Here is a 19,241-nt window from a genome sequence, read left to right on the forward strand (position 1 = left end):
ATCGCGTCGTTGCAAGTTCACAGCTCCGCGTTAACAGCCTGCAGCGCGAGCTGAGGCGAAGAAATGTCTTGGGGAGCCCCATAACCCCCCATCACCCCCAATCCGACCACAGACCACTGCGGTTCGCCCTCAATCATTCCTGCAGCTGACTTTGATTGTCTGCTGCTCCTCCCCCCTGTGCTCACCCGGCTATTTGCTAATTCATTATCCAAGGCGAATATTGGATCTGAATGCACGGATTTCAAATGCCGGCTGCAGGCGACGGAGCGTCGCGTTAAAGCTGTGGCAACAACAGGTTACAATTATGAGTGCCACAAAAAAACTGAAAGTATTTTCAACATGCAAACACGCCGTAAGCACTCGGCCGAGCCTGGCAGGCCCCGACCGGACGGGACCGGACCGGACCATGGTCATTTGCATGACACAGGGCCAGCAGAGAACTGGCGGCATTAAGGCAAGTTAATCACGTGCCAGGAAAAGTCACGAAGCTGGGGCTGAATGACCTACAGTGCTGTAGTGTGTTGTAGTGGGTGTGGGTCTGGATATGCTATGTGAGAATCAGGGCAGTAAGTGCAGGTAAATGTGAAATAATTCACACAAAAAAACACCAATGAACACCAGTACGACCCACATATACACACAGACAGGCAGAAACAACCAAACTCCAAACTGAAGTTCCACAAGTTCTGGGGGTCGGAAAAAACAGCTTGGGGAACAACAAGTGAAACAAAAACAAACCAAGGGACAATGTAAAAGCAGACTAACACACTTTTGTTCCCCCGATGATTGCACACCTTTTAAGGTCGGCCATTTATGCACTTTTTATACGAGTACCGTGCCTGAAAGACGATAGTTTATAGTCCATTTTTTCACGAGAAACCATTCAAAAGCTTTCCCCTTCTCCGATCCAGGCCGAGAGTGCAATTTTTTGCTCGCGCTAGAGAGGATTTTTACCAGTTCCGTGAACACTGTGATGTTTGGTCAGAGACGTGGGCGTAATTTAAAGCGATAAGCTCGTACAAACTGCAAACGGATTCTCATATTTGCAGAACGGCTCATAATAGGCAAAGGGAATCGACCCGAATCGACGAGCTGATCCAGGTCCAAATCCAAAGCCCAGGTCCCCAATATGCCTTGAATAACCAGGGCAGCCGGGGGTGTATGTGAATGCCGTTCACAGGATTTGCATTTAACAGGGTCCGAGCGAAGGCCACCTTTGCCCCGTGCCCCAATACTCGTGCCAATACTCGTGCCAATATGTACATATATCCGTATGCAAGTATTCGCCCCACTCGACTCCAGGCACTCAATACGTTTTCCGTTCCGTTGACAAAGACTGGCCAGTGAAGGAACAAACACCGAGACAGGGACAGAGACGGGGACAGGGACTGGGACGGGGACAGGGACTGGGACGGGGACGGGGACAGGGAGAGTGTAGAAACCTATTGAAAAATATGTTTGTGTTTCATTAAAAATTTAAGACCCTCCTGCAAGAAGTAAACGAATATACCAGCTCCATGTTTATGGCATGCGACAACATTATTTTTTCTGCCTTAAATATGCTTTTGCTGATAAAGTCATGAAAAACACCCAAACCAAAACTGACTCGCGTTTTAGAGCCCCACGCTGGTTGTAAGTTATAATATCGGTAGATATTTATCTTCAGCTGGCCACAGCAATTTCCCAATTCAGGGCTCGCTTCCGTGCTAGCAGTATTCATTAGACATTCCTAAAAAGAGGAATACTCGTCCGGATCGGACTACTCGGCTAGGAGTAGGGAGCAAGGACCGCAATCATTGTAGGTAATAATTTAAGGATATTATTGGGATACACAATAATTATTGTAAACCAACCTCAAAAAGATAAAATAGTAATAGTACAGATTTATGGTAGCCCTATGAATCGGAATTTTCGGACCTGTTTAATGCATTAATTTTGTTGACAGCTTGTGCAAAAACACATCCAATATTATGGTGTCACTGACATCCGATAATTTTATTCATCAGTGTTAATGTGGCTTGCATTTACGATGACATCAATATTTGTGTGGTGCTCAGCCGGCCATTCAGGATATCAAAAAAGAAACAATCTGTGGTTTATATGGTGCGCAGTGGCACGTGCTGCAGCCTTATCTTTTAGATAGTATTTTATCACGACAGAGCATTCTATGTATTTGATTTGACTTCAGGCTATGCTCTTTGCTGAAGATCAAGGGGTTCATGCAGCGAAATTTGGCTTTCCAATCCAGTCAAGGTATTGGATCAACGACTGACCTTTCGCTCCTGATGTCATGGATTTAAGAACGGGATAAGGAAATTTGTGGAAACTTCTTGGGCCAAAATCTAAAATGTCATCGTCATCTCATGCAACTTTACAAAATCAGGAATTTGCTTATTGAGGAGTATTGTATTCCAGGAGTATTGTATTCAAACGTCTGCGTTGGTGTACTCAAGTGACCAAGTCGCACACTTACTTTCCTTCAATTTGCTGTATCTGCTGAAGCAAGAATATGCTGCCAAAAAACGTTTGACTTGTCTATCTGGTTTTCATTCAAAAGAGCTATTAAAAGTAGTGGGAACAGGCTCACGAACACAGAGCCTCCCGTGGGTATCCGGGAGAGCTCTTATGCGAGATAAATCATCGCCATATAATGATCCAACGGCAGAGATCTCATGCCCCGTGACGCAGTTCGGTTGCTGTAGAGTGGGTGCTTATTTTTCAGTGTTTTTATCTTAGTAAGGAAACTTTTCTTTAGTCCGAGCGGGAACCTTGAATTTTGTGTTTGCCCTGTCGCCGTCACTGACGTACCGCTGCATGGCTCCCCTCCTAAGTCTGTATCTGATCTAAGTGTATCTGTAATCTGTGGGTGATGCTGTCTCTGTCTGTGTTTTATGGCTACTTGTTGACTTTGGTCTTTCCGTTGCTATCGTTGTCGGATTCTCAAGTTAATCAACTTGCATAGCAATGGAGAGATGGAGCGATGGAGCAATGGAGCAATTGAGCCATGGAACGATATGAATATGAGCAAGTGAGTGGGGGGCAGGGCACTTGGGCGCCTCTGCATTTCCCCATAGCTTCGTTGACAAACCTGCAGCTTTCCAGTGTTTTTGATATTACTCGTATATCGGCGGCGGGCGTTATGTTCGCCTGCTCGTACCTATCTGGGGTTTATGGCGGCGACTCGTGAGCCACAAATGTTTGCTCTACGAGTACGTGTCATTCCGGCAGCGTGGGCGAGTGGCGGGCTGAGGCTTTACTGGCATTCGCCTTCGCTTCTTCTCTTCTAGTCTAATGCATTAAGTCGATTTCTCGCTTCAGTGGACTTGGTTGCTGCCACAAGCAGCCTTAAGAACTCGGGTCCTCACACGGGCCTCCCGCCCGTCGCTTTGGCTCAAATTTGGCTTGGCTTTTACACGCTCAATGGAATATTTTCACTTTTCGAGACACTTTCGCTACATTCGCTCTGAAACTCACTCGAATGTTAGAAAAAATTGCCGGATTTATTCTCGTAAATGTGGGGGATAGAGTCCCGTCCCCGTCCCCGTTCCCGTGCCTATCCATGGAATGGGTTAGTGGTTCGCTGGTGCGTGGGAAGAACTGAACAATCGGTAATCAGGATTCAATTAACCGTTTTAAAGAAATTCAATCAAGCTGACTCCTCTGCTGACCCTTTCCAGTCCCCGAGGGTTAATTAACTTTTGCAACAGTGAAAAGCCAGTTGTAAAGCCAGATCCCTCAGTAGCTCAGTCGCATAGCCGTTCAGCGAGCCACCAGCAAAAGCTTTCTTATTATTATTATTATTATTATTATTTTATCAGTGTAATTCTGCCGCCGAGTCCTTCGTGGAGCAATTAAGAGACTACAAACAGGACGCTTCGTGCGGTTAAGGCTGTTGCGTTGAAAGAGTTTTTCGTTTTCGCTGCGTGACGTGGGCAAAACGGCAGACACATTGTCCGCAAACATACGGATACCTCCCTACTTCCGTCCCTCCGTTGGGCTTGTTCACAAGTTGCTTCTATTTCTTATTCTATTCTTATTTCTAGTTTATATACGAGTAAGATATTCAAATATGCGAGACCTTGAAAGCAGTTGTCTGGAAAGTTGGGGCGCCTTAAAGCAGGCTACATTAAATCACATGCATACATATATACATATGTACATATGTATGTACATTCGTCTGGTGAATGAATAATATGGGGCCGTCAATCAGACGTCCGCCCTTTCCTCCTCTCTTCATAGGCCATAGGTCTGCCCCTGATTACTGTTAATTACCGCTGTTTCCATACGAAAAGCTCTTTATCCTTTGAAGCCACAACGCATTATCGAGCTTGCTAACAAACTTCATGCCGTTTTGTTAATTTTTGTTCATTTTCGGCCCTGCGCATCCCCCAGACACAGGGCCATGAACGTCGCCTGAAGCAGGAGCAGCAATTAATGCCAAAAGTTCTGGCAAATTGCTCATTTCAAGCAACGTTTGGTATGCAACACCTTCGTGATATTAGAAATTCCACCAGGGAGAGAGATTTATGCTAAATACACTCACTCCCACACTGGGGCGGAGACTTTTCCGTGCCTATCTCGGAGGGCCTTACCTTGGGAAAGCACTCCCAGAAGTCAATTAACAGATCCAGGCAAAATAAGCTGCAGACACACCTGTTTTTGAATGGACGAATTCGCTGATGCGGCTGTTTTTGCAGGCATTAATCGTGTTTTAAGGCCTGTTTGAATATGTCTTCTATATGTATGTCGAATATGTGCTTATTGGATTGGTTCAGGCACAATTAAGTGTGTTTTTCAAGTCCAAACATTTTGTATTGCTCATTGTGTTATTGTTGTTTATAATTGTTGTAATTGCTTTAATTGCTGTTCGCCGATCGCTGGTCTTTCGGATCCGAGGTAAGCTGCGCGCGGGATGGGTAAACAATCTAAAGAAATTCCGGAAAATATAGCTTGTTGAGCAATTCTGCGTTTCAATTCATTTAATATCTGTGTGTGTATTTATTTGTCTTCGTTTTATTGCAATTTATTTTATATGCACATTTAGTGTTTCTCTCCAGCACACAGAAACATTCGAATTCAAGTGTACTCTAGAGCAGGAGCGGGGGATATTTGAGCGAATGGGCGCACGGCAGGAGGAGGAGGTGCCCCTGCCAGTGCCGACACTGGCAATGACCCGGAAGTTTTCGGCATCTCATTTATCTCGTTTTTCGTTTTGCTCTTCGGTGCGGGTGGGATGGGATGTGGGGAGGGGTGCGGTGGGGTGGGTATCTTGTACCGTTCTTTAGGTTTATTTTATAACAATAAACAAAACGAATTTTCGCCATGGCTCTTCTCGATCTGGTATTCATTTGTTTGGTTTACGATTTTAAAGATTTACGGTTGCAAACTAAGGGTAGTAGTAAATGTTTCTCCCTGAAAAAGCACTTGCATCAGACACTTGGTCAATTAAAATGTTATTCAAGATACTTGCGCTTCGGCTATTCTGATTAATTGATTCATTCTGACAGTTCTCAGAGAAAAGTGAGAAAAGAGAAGTGAATGCACTGCAAGTTTCAACAAAAGATAATGAAGCGGGATCACCCCGAACGTAGGGAGGCTGCGTGAGTACACGAGTATATGGCGATCGAGCGAGATAAACAAATCGAGACAGAGAAACAGGGAGAGAGAGAGAGACAGATAGGCCGCGGAAATATACACGTCCAATGCAAACCAAACAAATCACAGAAATAAACCATAAAGGGAAAAATATGTATGTACATATATTGATTCTATCTATTGCGCCCTCCACTACACGAGTCCCCGCGACTGCTACGGGCTTCTCCAGTTCCTATCGAGACGCGAGTCCTATGGCGCCCGCGGGCGATCACATGGTAGCATGGAGCAATTGAGCAATGGGTGGGTTTTGTTGCTCGCAATTTGCGTAATTTCCGCCGACCATCACTTTTTATTGGCTGGGACACACACACGCGTCGCACTTCACTGGCCGGCCACAGGGCACCGTAGAGTTTTCGAACGCGGAGATCAATTGCTAGCAAGACGTCGGAACTTTTATACGTTTATTGGGAATACTTTTTGGCCCCCAGGCTTTCGTTTACGAACCGAACACGTTGGAGCACCAACAACAATTATGAGAACCAGAGACCCGCTAGTCCGCAGCCACACAACACACACACACTGAACAGCTGTTCGTGTTGATCGCAGCAGCGCTGCCAGACCATCGCACTATTTCACACTTTGCTAATGAGCGGCAAAACCATAAAAGCCAGCTATGATGCCATGAAATGAAGTTCGCTCCTGTGTGTTTTAGGAACAGGCAGCGTTAAATATTTATCTGCAGTTTGGCTAACTGGAACGCACTGCTGACCTTCGTGCGGCCCACACTTCCCGCCGCTCTCGCGTAATTAGGGTATGTACAACTTTAAAACACGCACACTGAGTGAATTATTTTTATGGCGCTCCGTTTGCGGCCGTAGATGTCAGGATAGCGAAAGAAAAGGACTTGACACAGTACACCGTGCTGCAGGCCGAATAGAACTCAGGGAGCGGACTCGTACAAGTCCCTTATATACCAGCCAGGACCAGGACGCACGAGAGGAGAGCCAAGGCCCAGGGCGCAGGCGCAAAGCGGAAACGGTGTCAACTCACTGCTGGCCTACTGTTGTGGTGTCCTAGTCAAATAAACGAAGAGAGAGGATACATGCAACAGCATATCCATGGAAATGCTTAGGTTGGAAAGAGCGAAACGAGTCTAAGTGTGAAAGTTGTCTCTTTGCTGTCAACCATCAGCTGTTGATTGCAATTGAACAGGAAAATACCTACTTTGTTTTTAAGTACCACTATTAAAATGGCATTACATTTTGAAACATGTTAAATGCAAAACCTTTCATTTAAAATTTTTTATTATTCCTGAATCAGCTGTTAGTCAGCTGCATTAGTCAGTGCTGCAAAACACCGCTCATTGTCTTTCAAACACAGATAAAGATATTTAGCCGCGAATTCATCTCACAGGTAGAGTTAGAGTTCAGCATTGTATTTATTATGCATTTTGACTTAATTTAATTCACTGCGAAGGCGTCGATTACGCTTCCAGTCTCGCACTTTTTCACGCTGCATATCTTGACGAGTGCGTCGCTGCTGAGGCACTGGACCCCTTCTTCTTGTTGCATTCGTGTCGAATGCTTGGAAATGTGTAACCCTTGCGGGTGATTGCTCGATCCCGAGGCCGGTTCGTTGTTTTCTTAGCACTGTCTTCACCGGATATAAGCGTCCACTTTGGTTAGGTCCCAGCCCGTGCTCTCGGTCCCAGCCCTGCTTGACCATTAGCTGCAGGCCACGATTTTTGGAAGATATGTTAAACTTTTCCAGCTTGTGGGGCGGAAAAGCTTTCATATTGAACTGGTGCACGGTGGATGTTTGATGAACATACCACGGTGTCTCCTTGTAGTTTCTTTTGCAGATACGACAATGGAAGGGCGTTGTCGGGTCGCCGGCTATTTCTTCCGGTATATCAGCTTTTTCTGAATTGGGTGCAGTTTCTAGAATTTTTACTACTTCCGTATGACCTTTCAGCATGGCCAGTGTGAGAGCCGTGTTACCAGATTTGTCTCGGACATCTGCGTGCGCCCCATTATGTAGAAGCCATGCTACCGCATCCTTGGCACCCTCACATGCAGCCATCATAAGTGCCGTCCAACCATAGACGTCGCAGGCGTTCAGCTCCATGGCCTTGTCTGTGATGAGCATTTGAGACATCTCCTCCACCTTGTTGCTGATGGCGTAGCGGAAGAACTTGCTCTTGTCGAACGGCAGCAGTGGATCCCTCCCGGATCCATTTGACTTCTTATGTGTGTGTGTGGGAATGGCTCTACTAGTAGCTGGTGTGTGCAAAACTTCCTCATAGAACTTCTGTGCATCAGCTCCGTCCAGACCGTTTATTTTGTGCTTGGTGTCTTTTATTGGTTGCTGGGCGCATTCTATCTGGCCAGCTCGGACGAAACGTTTCAGTTGTAGCGGCAAAGTGGTTAGTGCCAACCAGTTTGGATGCAATTCGTCTCCAGCTGAATTCATTTGCTTTGTAACAAAAATCAACTTAGTAAACAATATTATATACAAGTGCTGTAAAACACACAAAAACTAGTGCTGCACGTTTTGTATCGAATCAAATAGATCTGTCTCCCGATTGTTGTTTTTTATTTAATTTACATCATATTAGTATTGCCAAAAGTTAATATATGTGCGAGTCTTATTTTGTGTTTGCAAGACAATTAAAAATAAAAACACTTGTTCCCCAGCTTAAGCCTAAATTTCAATCAAAAATAGTTTTATTTTTTATTTTTAGTTAAATTTCTTCGAATAATTTACACTTACAATAAATTCAACTCGATATTATCGCTGGAGTTTACCAGCACTGCTGTGTTGATGCTCTGTTTTCGCCTCTTCGTTTTGGCCTGTTTTCTTGGCAACCGCGTAAATGTAAATTTCGCAACTTGTTTAAATTGTTATTGAAATAGCAAGCGCAGGTTAATCGTAATTAATTAATTAATTAGATTAATTACCTAAATGAAACTACCTGAACTACAGTATAAAAGACGCAAGACTTGGTCTTTCGAAATCGTGACTTCAGAACTGCGCACTTAAAATCAATAACTGTAAGGGCCACGCTCTATACCTAAATGTGAAACGCCCAGGAGTAACGGGAACAGTCCGAACAATGTCCGACGAAGAAGAAGACTCGGTGTCCGAGGGCTTCTCTGCCAGCGAAGATGAGTGGAAGCCCAACAAAGATGCTCGTGGAGGCGAATCATCGGACGACGACGATAGCGAATTTGATGAGATGCAAGCAGCAGGGGCGGCTGGTGCTGCAGGGCCTAGTGGCCGATCATCTGCGGGCGCATCAAAAAAGAGGTAAGCAGACACTCACTGGACATTCAGTCCTTTTTGGTTAACACTGTGCCTCTGCAGGGATCAGAAACCGCCGAGCGGCATAAAGGGAGCTTCAGTAAAGAAGCGCAAGCCAAGTGGGCAATCTCTGCGCTCAAAGCTGTACAACAAGTACCGGCCGCCGCCCAAAACGTTTCAAACTTCACCCTCTCAGCAGAACTCGCCATCAGCGTCGGGTTCAAAAAACGCAAGAACGCCCAATGAAAGCGGTTCACAGGATCGGCAGTATGCTGATTCCAGCAGTGAATCCAGCGTGGAGGACTATTTGGTGAATCCTGCCGACCTCGATCTGCGCTCGAGCTTCTTTTCGGCTCAGCCACCGTCAAAGGATAAATCGCCAGCGCCGCAATTCGATTGCAATGCAGGTGTTAAAATTCTCTCCGACTCCGGTTCCGAGGATAACAACGACAGCAGCGTCGAGGACAAAGCGACCAATGCGTTTGACTTCCGCGGGCTCCTAGAGAATGCCAACAGTCTGGAGCGCACCAGGGATGCACTGGCCAGACGCGCCGTCACAGCCGCATCGCCGAAAAACCGCGCCGCAACAATGGATGTCAATGCACTGCTTGCATTGGGCGAAAATCCAAATCAGAACTACGCCAAGGCTATCGAATCTGATAAGGACGAGGTGAAGGAGGAGCGAGCAGGGCGACGAGCTGCAGCAGAGGCCCCGCCGCCTCCCTTGGACGGACCGCCTCGTCTAAGCAAGACCAAGTCGACGCGCATAAAGCGGCACACCAAGACGCGGCCCGTGTCCACTGTGGTGGCTGCTGCTCAAGACACAGACGACTCCGATTTTGAGGAAGTGGCAGGTAGGAGGAAATACAAGTAGTTTGTCTACGCTCCAGAAGGCGAGTGGCGTGTCGCGTGTCGCGTGTCGCGTTTGGAGCATGCTTATGAAAGTTGGTTGTGGCGCTCGATGGTGTTAATAGGATGGCATCCTGGTATCTGAAAAACAAAAGCTTCCAAATTGCTCTGTATGAGACTGTAGTTTTGTTTTGTACTTTATTTGTATTTATTCGAGTGAAAATAGAAATTACTCACAGACGTAAGGAACGGAATGAAGCTATGTAGTCGTATCTCTTCGATATATAGTATGTACCTATTTACTGTAACATATTGTTAGTCGATCAGACTAAAGAACTAGCCTAACACATTCCCCAGAATTTCACCCCAGTAGATGGCTTTTGTTGAGAGTGCTTTGCTTTAACCCAAACTAACAATAACTCCTGATGATAACCTGTGAAAGGTATTGGCCCGTGGCGTCGACGTCAAGCCGACAAAGTTCGTGATTTATGTATTGTATAAACCCCGTGTATTCGGAATCTGTACATCTCTGCGCCACTTATGCGGGCCTAACCAAGAACCTACTATGAAAACGAAATCGAAAGTTCAACTACTGTGCTATAGAGGCTTCTGGAAACAAACAGAACACTTAAAATCTCTTCGATATCCATGAGTTCAGTGTAAAAGGATGGGGGGTTAAATGTCCATGGGGATGGGGATGGGGTGACATTTGAAAGAGAATTCAAATACTGTTGATTTTTTGTATCTAAATGTGGTTTAAATGTCTGCACACACGAGTATACGGAACCACGATTATATGCAATAAAGGCCACTCACTAATTATGAATACTTTATACAAACTGCATTTACATACATACATACATACTATACAATAGCAGTACATGAGATTGTTTTGGGGAGTGTGAAGTTTGCGTTGAGACAAAAGCAAAGTCCAGAATTCAAGCAGATTGAAATTCAAAATGCAAATAATAATCAATGTGCTATGTGCTATGTGCAGTGTGCAGAGTGCAGAGTGCACAACATTTGTGTAGTTACTTTATGGCAATTTCAAGTGTTTCAAACAAATGAACAACAAATAGCTAACCTAACCGATTAGAACTGATGTTTAACGAATTTACTTTAGCAAAATTATGGCCATTCCACAGAGTATTTAGCAGTAGCATCGCATAGCATCTGCAGAGTGAATTCTGAATGCAGAATGCAGAGTAAGAAAAACAGAATTAATAAAAGAATAAGTAACAAATGAATCCGTAATTTTAGCGCAATTTAGTGAATGGAATGTTGATTGTAATATTAATTCAGTAATTCACTAATTCGTAATTCAGTATTAAACTTAAAACCGCACTTTAAATGATGTAATAAAATAAATGCAAATGTTAAAAAGAGTTAATGGCTCTGGTCTGCTGTATGCTCTCGGGGGTGGTGTGCTATCCAGGCCCCTATAATATATAGCCTTAATGTAAGCCCCCACTTCGCCAGTGTCGCCACTTCCTCATTGTACCCCACTTCCCATTGCAGACGCGGAACTTGGCAGCGACGAGGATGGTGCCGCCACTCCGAACATCTCTGGCGATCTGGAAATCCACATCGGCCTGCAGTCCGGCCACGTTACCAAGGAGCAGAAGAGCCAGCACGAACTGGAGATGGCGCTCAAGCGTCGGCTCAACCGCGACATTAAGGATCGATATCAGCTGCAGCACAAGGTCAGTCTGCTGGCCCAAATGACGCGCAGCATGCTGTACAATCGCCTGCTGGGCGACTCCGAGCTAATGAACGGGGCATTGAAGCTGCTGCCCAGCAGGAATGCCTATCCCACGGAGCGGGGCACCGAGCTGAAGTATCTGCAATCCTTTGTCACCTGGTTCAAAACTGCCATCAAACTACTGAGCCCCCACTTGTATCCCGAGCGAACGGCTGGTACCAAGCAGGGCATTGTCAAAGAGCTGCTCACGCAAATTTCGCGTAAGGAAGCTCGCTGCAAGCAGGATATGATCTTCATATTTATTGTTCTTGCGCGAGGTATGGGCATGCACTGCCGGCTGATCGTCAATCTACAGCCAATGCCGTTGCGGCCGGCAGCCAGTGACCTAATTCCCATCAAGCTGAAGTCGAATGAAGCGAATAGGAATCGAAGTCAGACGGTCGACTCCGATGATAAGAGCGACTCCGGTGGCGAAACGACGGAGCGCAAAGGTGCTGCCAAGGCCAAGCCCGCGGGGGTGAGCAGTGTAATGAACACTAGCAAGCCAAAGCTGGGCTCCCCAACAGAACCTAAAGGACCGAATCCCAGTTCACGCAGATTAAAAAGTGTCAAGAAGGAGAGCGGTGCAGCTAAGCCGGCCAAAAAAGAGGCTGAAGACATAAAGCCGGGCTGTAGTCCCATCGCAAAGTCCAGGATAGTCAAGAAGGAACCAGAGCGGGCACTGAAATCTGACGTGGTCGCAAGCCCTCCTAAAAGTGGTCTTAAAGCGCACTCAAAGTCCGAAAAATGTGTCTTCGAGGAAAAACCAAGTACTTCGAAAGCAGCCAGGCCGCAGTTGTCTGCGCTAAAGCGTGCCAGTACGGTTACAGGAATGGCGGCCGCGGACGAGAGTAAGAAATCCAGGTTGGCTCCTGACAATTCGTTCTCCCCAGTAGCAGGACGTACGCGCAAAGCAGCTGAAAGGCCAATACCTGCAGCTCTGCAAAAGAACAGAGTGGGGTCCCCGCAGAAGGTCGGATCCCCCGTCATTCCTAAACTGGTCTTTTCAAAAGCCAAACTGCAGAATGCCAAGCACAGTGATGCCGAGAACGCAAATCCCACAGAGAAGCATCAGCCGCAGCATAAGCAGCAGCTAGGTACGCGAGAAACACGGTCGCGTAGCAAGTCGCCAAAGGTCCACATCTCACCCACTTTTTTAACGGTTAAATCTGGCGCAGCAAGAGCAGATAGCACTCCGAGCCAGGCGCTTACCAAGAGCCAAGAGGCTGAGGCTGGGGCTGGGGCCAGAACGGCTTCTGGACGGCAGCTTCGGACTCGACAGCCGAAGATCGGAAAACAGGCCATACCGCAGTTAGATGGCGCCGACGACCTGCCAGTGGCCAAGAAGCGTCTGAAGTTGGAGAAGCTACAGAGGTCGCCCGACTCCGACGAAGTATTTGAGCCAGCCAGGCCAGTGAAGAAAGCGCCGGTTCTGCCCAAGGCAGTGGAAAAGTTGCGCAAGGACAGGCGAGTCTTGTCCACAGACGATGAGAGCGGCTCAAAAGGCAAGCCCAGGCCTGACGCATCCGACATGTGGGTTGAGGTCTGGTCCGAGGTGGAGGAGCAGTGGATCTGCATTGACTTGGTGAAGCTAAAGTTGCACTGCGTAGACACCATCAGGGTAAGACATAATATTCCAGAGCCATCAGATATGTTAACATCGTGCCCTTGCAGAAAAATGCATCTCCAGGCCTGGCCTACGTATTTGCTTTCCAGGATGATCTGAGTCTAAAGGATGTGACCGCTCGCTACTGCGCCAATTGGAGCTCCGTCGTTCGAAAGGCACGCGTTGAAAAGGGCTGGATCGATGAAACCATCGCTCCGTATCTGGGTCGTCGCACCAAAAGGGACATCTGCGAGGATGAGCAGCTGCGGCGCATACACTCGGAGAAGCCCCTTCCCAAGTCCATAGCCGAATTCAAAGATCATCCGCTGTATGTTCTCGAACGGCACCTTCTGAAGTTTCAGGGCCTCTATCCGGCAGATGCGCCGACTCTTGGCTTTATACGTGGGGAAGCTGTCTATTCCAGAGATTGTGTGCATCTTCTCCACTCCCGGGAAATCTGGCTCAAGAGCGCCCGCGTCGTGAAGCTGGGTGAGCAGCCCTACAAGATTGTCAAGGCGCGTCCTAAGTGGGATAAGGTAGGCGAGCATCCACATCGAGATCGAGCATCCTTATTGACTAATGTAATGTATATGCTCTGCCAGCTCACGCGCTCTGTTATTAAAGACCAGCCACTTGAGATATTCGGCTACTGGCAAACACAGGACTACGAACCTCCCACCGCGGAGAACGGCATTGTGCCGCGCAATGCCTACGGCAATGTGGAGCTATTCAAGGCCTGCATGCTTCCCAAGAAAACGGTGCACCTGAGGCGTAAGTTCTATTAGCCGTGGGGATACCACGCCATAATTCTCTTGCTTTTTTATTTATTGTGTATTTTTCGTTTGTCGACAGTGCCCGGACTGATGCGCGTTTGCAAGAAGCTGAACATTGATTGTGCCAATGCAGTGATCGGCTTTGACTTCCACCAGGGCGCTTGCCACCCCATGCTAGATGGCTTCGTTGTCTGCGAAGAGTTCCGCGAAGTGGTCTGTGCGGCTTGGGAAGAAGATCAGCAGGAGCAGGCGCGCAAAGAGCAGGAGAAGTACGAGACCCGAGTCTTTGGCAATTGGAAGAAGCTCATCAAGGGTCTGATTATACGCGAGCGTCTCAAGAGGAAGTATAATTTCTAAATGTTTAATTTTCTTTGTGTTTTCGTGTCGATTGACTTTCTTCTTTGTCTCAGTTTCGAGCTCCAAATTATGTTCCATTTAAATAAACTCTGCGATTAATTTCTTTCTTTCGAATTCATTTATTTAGCGACTGTTTAGTATTTGATTTTCGGTAGCTTTACATATGCATAATCAATCGTATATTATTATTTGGTATCAGTTAATTTACAAAACGACTTTTCATTAGCTGAGTAAGTATAAAGACATTGACGACTAACGTTTGAATATATAGAGGAAAGGAAAAACAGTAATTGGGCTCCGACTCTTCCAGGCGTCGTCAATTGTATCTCATCAAATATCTCATAGTAAGCAGTGTGGTGGTAGTCAAGTCTCTACAAGAGCATGGAATGCATCGGAACACTAGTAAACTAAGGCAATCTATAAATAAAATCGAGAACTAATATGCAAAAAGAGTGGCTTATCGCTTCAGTTGGTTCAACTTCAGTACTCCACACTGATCTGCCGTTAAGTTCGATCAGTTCCAGTCAGAATCAATGGGAGTTTCGGTCAAGTTCCACTGCTGCCTAAACCTACGCAGGCAAGGTCGTGGCCGACTGCCTGCCCGTCGACACGGGGTTGCCCGGAGACGGTGTCGCACTGGTCGTCTGCTGATGCTGCAAACAGCTCTGGGCCTTCAAATACTCGACATACATTCGCCTGGCTTGGTTGAGAACGCGTGTAACGTCGTGCTTGCGCACCATCTTGTCAAAGTGCATCGCAATCTCGTTGTAGTCCATTCCCGCTTTCATGATGGTGTTGCGGTGCTGCAGCAGCAGGGTAAGGCAAAGGAACATCAGGAAGGCATTGCCACCGCCGAATTCTGACGGCGGAGGTAGTGCCGTCGACGTGGTGCCAAGTGTTCCGGCGATTCCATTCAGATTGCCCGTTCGTTGTGGCGAATGTGTGTACGCGCTCTCGTCATCGGCATTGGTGGCAATCTCCACAAGCGGGGATACTTCCACCAAATTCGGCTCTGTTGAGATGGGCAGGATCACCTCTGGCAGGCTACTGCTGTTGCGCATTCCCAGCGGACTATGCCCGTCCAGCAGCAGCTGGCTTTCGTCGATGAACGGATTGAAAGTGCGGGACTCGTTCAGCTGGACGCTGTTGCTCTTGGTGGCCGCTAGTCGCTGGCGACGTCGCATGTGCAGTTCGCTGACGTCGGGACACGTTATGATCTCGTTCTCCTTAAGATCATCTACCATGTCCAGCGTGTCCTTGTCCAGCTCTTCGTACTCTATTCCGTCTGAATCCATCGGCCGTTTTGTGCTCTCCGTGAAGGGGAGGCCGAACACTTGGCGATCCAAGTTTTCCGCCTCCAGACGCAGCTCACGTGTTATTGCGTTTGTCATGGGATAATATTCTTGATCCTGGTCTGGCTCCTGGTCGGGCGTGCAGTCGCTGGTATTTCTCACCTCTGGCACCCGGTCTCCCGGTTCCCTCTGTTGCAGGTCCGGAGTGCGGAGTCCTGGCGAGATGTTCTCCAACTCCAGCTGCAGATTGTAGCTGCTCAAGTCTTGCGCCTGTTGTATGGCCGTTGCCGCTGTTGAGGCGCTCCAACTAGTATCTGGCAGCGAAGAAGAGTCGGACTCATCGAGGGACCCTCCCAGTCCGGCTTTGGTCAACTGAACCAGCGGCTTGGAGAGCGAAGTAGAGTCTGGGGGAGACCGCTTTTCGCCCAAAAACTGCTGATTGGCAATTCGATCTGAGATGCGGTTCTTATTAATTGTTGCGAAATTGAGAAATTCGTTGAAGTTCTTGACAAGCTTGGGCGGCATCTGGCTTTCGCCATTACCGGAGATGGCAGTCTCGCCATCTTCATTGAACGGAATACCAATGCGGCTCGTCGATGCAAGCTTCTCCTTGAGGTCCTTGAAGTGGCTGCCGCTACTGACGCGCTTTACACTCTCGCTGACGTGACTGGCATTCGATGCCAATTGCTTTGCAATTATATTGCTTACGGATAAAATGTTATTTTGCTGTGGCTTTTGTCCCACGGGGCCCTGCGGTGCCTCGTCCAAGTTGCAAGATGAGGATGAACTGCACAGGAAGGCCCGTCCTGGAGAGGCTGATTTTGGGCTTTCCGCGCCTGGGGCCTTTTGGGCATCATCTTTAAAAGGATTCGTTTCAAGAAAACGCGGGGAGTCCTTCCTATCAAATACATCATCATCCTCCTCGGAATCCTCGCCGGCAGTTAGTTTTTGCACAGACTGAACGATTGTGCTTTCCGTGGCCCCCTCAATCAGCGCCAACATTTTTGACTCGTCTAGGCTCTGGTGCACTTTGGCAGAAGTTCGTCGCTGACGACGAGCAGCTGCCCCCGCATGACGAGACATATTGTCGTCCAGACTGTGATTCAACCGCTTTGTGCTGTCCAGAGCATGGCCGCTGGCCCCGAGGGAAGAGCTTAACGAGCTGAGAGATGCGGACGAGCTCTGACGGCGTAGTGCACAGACCTTTGTGTAAGGATTCTCTCGCGGTTTGTTTAATAGATAAGAAGGACTGGTCGGCGTCGCGCTGTAGGAGCTGGAGAACGTGCTGGCACTGCTGGGCACTGAGGCATCCGCAATGGCCAAGAATTCCTGCAAGATGCCCATTTCGAATTTGAATAAATCATATAAAAATATCAAATATAAAGCTAAATATATTTTATATTCACAAACCTTCTCAAACAACTGAAGCTCCTTTTCGCTACTGGGATTGCTGCCATAACGGAGCGAGCTCCACTGTACCTCCAGCATGCGCAGCGCATCCTCGAATGGGAACTCCCGCTTCAGCTCGAGCAGCAGCCAACGGTAACAGAAGAGTAAATCGTCTGCCTGCTGCGACTTGAGGTACTCCCAGAACTCGGGATCGTAGAAGCTTAGTGCCTCTGTGAGGTGTGCGAACTTCTGCGTCATCGCGATGCCGTCTAGCATGAAGTTACCGCGGACTCGAGACATAATGGCACAGAAGCATATGTAGGCCTGGGCTTCATCGTTCATGGTGACCAGAAGGGGCGAGGCTATATCCGACATTCCCTGACAATAGCTCACCGAGGGATGGTTCAGGGCGTAGGTGGTGAGGATGTTGAAAAGCGATGCAATGTTCTGATTGTCGTCGCTGCCGGCGTAGAACGGATGCAGTCGGTCCGTGCGCAGGACATCCTTTTTCACCATGCTGGTTACGTAGGCGAGTTCTCCGGCCACACTGCCCCGTTTAATGGCCGCCTTCCATGTGTCCCTAAGCCTGCAGTACTGCTCCGACTTGCGCCGCATAAACTCCATACGCTGATGCCCATCCAAGGCCAGTCCGTGTGTCCCGCCTGGATAGACATTAAGCAGGTGCTTCCACACAACGCGGCGAAGGCTAGGATCGATCCCGCCCAGGAAGATCACCTTGTGCAACTCATCCTTGCGCTGGATCTGGCCTAGAGCATCTAGGAACAGGCGAAATTCGCTGTCGCACATGGGAGGACGAGGCGGAAGATTGGCCATGTGTTCCTCGGACAAATTGAATGCCTTCTGAACGATCGAAAAAGTCTTTTCCATGTGATTCATGATGAGACCCGGCAGTTTCGTCTGCATGTGTTGAACATATTTCTGCGAGACTCCCAACGACTGCAGCGGCGACACCAGCTCCCGGGCAGATGCATGACCGCCACCACTAGCACTCCCCCCACTTGGGGAGGCAGAGAGTGTCGATGAGGTAATGCTGCTTGATCGGCTGGTGGTTGCGGGTGACTCCGTCTCGCACTCCCTTACCAATGTGAACGGTTTCACATCGATCTGCAGCATCAAACAGGGCTCTGAGGCTGTCTGTATGGAAATGTTGTGAATTCGAAGAAACGCCGCATCGAGGTCCCAATCAGAGCGGACGGCCAAGTAAATTTCATTGCCAGCCGGATCAAAGGCTTTGTATTTAATGGAGAAGTCCGACTTGACGTCAAACGCCTTGGCGAGCAAAGAGTACAGAACCTCCAAAGTTGTAATCTGGGGGTCTACCGAAAACTTTCGCCACTCTGGTTTGGTGGTCGACTCGCATTTCTGCAACCAATGTGAAATGTGATAAACGCGAAGCAGTGGCCTTTGTTGTCTCGCTGGCCCTCTTGCTACTCACCTTCACTTTAACTCTCACAGCCTCTCTGGGGCAAATGCCTGCCATCTTGTTGTTGCACTTTGCGACTAACTTGTTTCCATTATTTTCATATTTTTTCTTTTGTTTGTATTTGATTGCTTTGGAGCGAATCAAGAGGTCGCAAGTAGAGCTGTTGTTAGTGATGTACCGATGTTCACTGATGTTTTCCGATGTTTTTGCTGCTACCGATGTTGAGTGATGCATCGATGTTTTGCAAAACATCGGTAGTTTCATTTCATATCATTGCAATGCCAAAGTAAGTAAGCATATTTTATTTAAATTAAATCAAATTTACTATAGATGGTATACATTTGTTTAAATATGAAACTGCAAACGCCGTTAACATCATTCGAAGGCAACCCGTTGTGTGTTTGGGAAGGTACGAAGAGTACTGTTCAGTCACAGACAATAAACTATTTACTTTATTGCTGCCAAGTGCATATGTAAGTAAATGCACTGAAATGTAACCCCCGCACAGAGTAAGTGCACCCTATTTAAAAATTCACTCACATGGAGCCTGTGAGTTCCTTCCCCTACAATAAGAGTACCACTGCTAGCTATATAAGGAGATGCATTTGTTCAATAAAACTCAGTATCAGAAACAACCACAACTGCCTGTCACTAATTTTCCCATCGCAATCATCAGAGGCTGTCGCCGTGTCTTCAGATCCTCATTTATAATATAATATAATAATAATATAATCAAATGGGAAAAATTTTGAAAACATCGAAATCATCGATATCCGCAACCCATCAGCGCGGATTTGTCTTAGCCCACTCAACCCCCCTCTATTTAAACAGATTAACGACTTGATTTAAATGGCGGCAAATATTACTGATTGTAAATTCTTCTTCTAGGTCC

At 47.4% G+C, this 19,241-nt stretch overlaps 4 protein-coding genes and 1 long non-coding RNA gene across 10 annotated transcripts in view; 2 read left to right on the forward strand and 3 right to left on the reverse strand.

The window, feature by feature from the left end:
* Trpm (transient receptor potential cation channel, subfamily M) overlaps window positions 1-6,520 on the reverse strand; it is a 40,242-nt gene extending 33,722 nt beyond the window's left edge. For 2 of the 6 annotated variants that reach the window (XM_033379127.1, XM_033379136.1), the window contains exons 1-2: window positions 5,758-5,859; window positions 4,593-4,925 (exon numbers count right to left, since the gene is read on the reverse strand). The gene's annotated coding sequence lies outside the window, so the exon portion shown is untranslated. Of the gene's footprint in view, window positions 1-4,592; window positions 4,926-5,757; window positions 5,860-5,966; window positions 6,183-6,431 lie in introns of those variants that run through there. The other 4 variants (XM_033379130.1, XM_033379129.1, XM_033379128.1 and 1 more) reach the window with 4 other exon arrangements.
* On the forward strand, window positions 6,225-6,884 carry LOC26533529 (uncharacterized). The gene is made up of 2 exons (XR_001452025.2): window positions 6,225-6,406; window positions 6,474-6,884. It is a non-coding gene; the product is annotated as an uncharacterized lncRNA (long non-coding RNA).
* Window positions 6,885-7,013: 129 nt separating this feature from the next.
* On the reverse strand, window positions 7,014-8,488 carry LOC4803357 (G patch domain and ankyrin repeat-containing protein 1 homolog). The gene is made up of 2 exons (XM_001360072.4): window positions 8,368-8,488; window positions 7,014-8,070 (listed from the first exon to the last, which is right to left on the reverse strand). Exon 2 carries the CDS (start codon window positions 8,065-8,067, stop codon window positions 7,051-7,053), a length of 1,017 nt encoding a protein of 338 aa, XP_001360109.2. The 5' UTR covers window positions 8,068-8,070; window positions 8,368-8,488; the 3' UTR covers window positions 7,014-7,050.
* Xpc (DNA repair protein complementing XP-C cells homolog) lies at window positions 8,411-14,340 on the forward strand. Its single transcript, XM_001360073.4, has 6 exons — window positions 8,411-8,904; window positions 8,962-9,752; window positions 11,266-13,109; window positions 13,163-13,630; window positions 13,697-13,865; window positions 13,947-14,340. Exons 1-6 carry the CDS (start codon window positions 8,711-8,713, stop codon window positions 14,222-14,224), a joined length of 3,744 nt encoding a protein of 1,247 aa, XP_001360110.3. The 5' UTR covers window positions 8,411-8,710; the 3' UTR covers window positions 14,225-14,340.
* On the reverse strand, window positions 14,324-18,547 carry LOC4803355 (uncharacterized). The gene is made up of 3 exons (XM_001360074.4): window positions 18,362-18,547; window positions 16,927-18,288; window positions 14,324-16,845 (listed from the first exon to the last, which is right to left on the reverse strand). Exons 1-3 carry the CDS (start codon window positions 18,404-18,406, stop codon window positions 14,794-14,796), a joined length of 3,459 nt encoding a protein of 1,152 aa, XP_001360111.2. The 5' UTR covers window positions 18,407-18,547; the 3' UTR covers window positions 14,324-14,793.
* Window positions 18,548-19,241: the final 694 nt, after the last annotated feature.

Source organism: Drosophila pseudoobscura, chromosome 3, assembly GCF_009870125.1.
Source record: "Drosophila pseudoobscura strain MV-25-SWS-2005 chromosome 3, UCI_Dpse_MV25, whole genome shotgun sequence".
NCBI lineage: Eukaryota > Metazoa > Arthropoda > Insecta > Diptera > Drosophilidae > Drosophila > Drosophila pseudoobscura.

What these genes read in the sequence shown, in the direction of transcription:
- LOC4803355 (XM_001360074.4), bottom strand. Translation starts at nt 18,406, where the DNA reads ATGGCAGGCATTTGCCCCAGAGAGGCTGTGAGAGTTAAAGTGAAG. An exon ending in CTGTGAGAGTTAAAGTGAAG is followed by an intron (nt 18,289 to 18,361) that starts GTGAGTAGCAAG and finishes CATTGGTTGCAG; the next exon opens with AAATGCGAGTCGACCACCAA. An exon ending in AGCTTCAGTTGTTTGAGAAG is followed by an intron (nt 16,846 to 16,926) that starts GTTTGTGAATAT and finishes GGCATCTTGCAG; the next exon opens with GAATTCTTGGCCATTGCGGA.
- LOC4803357 (XM_001360072.4), bottom strand. Translation starts at nt 8,067, where the DNA reads ATGAATTCAGCTGGAGACGAATTGCATCCAAACTGGTTGGCACTAACC.
- Xpc (XM_001360073.4), top strand. Translation starts at nt 8,711, where the DNA reads ATGTCCGACGAAGAAGAAGACTCGGTGTCCGAGGGCTTCTCTGCCAGC. An exon ending in GCGGGCGCATCAAAAAAGAG is followed by an intron (nt 8,905 to 8,961) that starts GTAAGCAGACAC and finishes GTGCCTCTGCAG; the next exon opens with GGATCAGAAACCGCCGAGCG. An exon ending in CGATTTTGAGGAAGTGGCAG is followed by an intron (nt 9,753 to 11,265) that starts GTAGGAGGAAAT and finishes TTCCCATTGCAG; the next exon opens with ACGCGGAACTTGGCAGCGAC.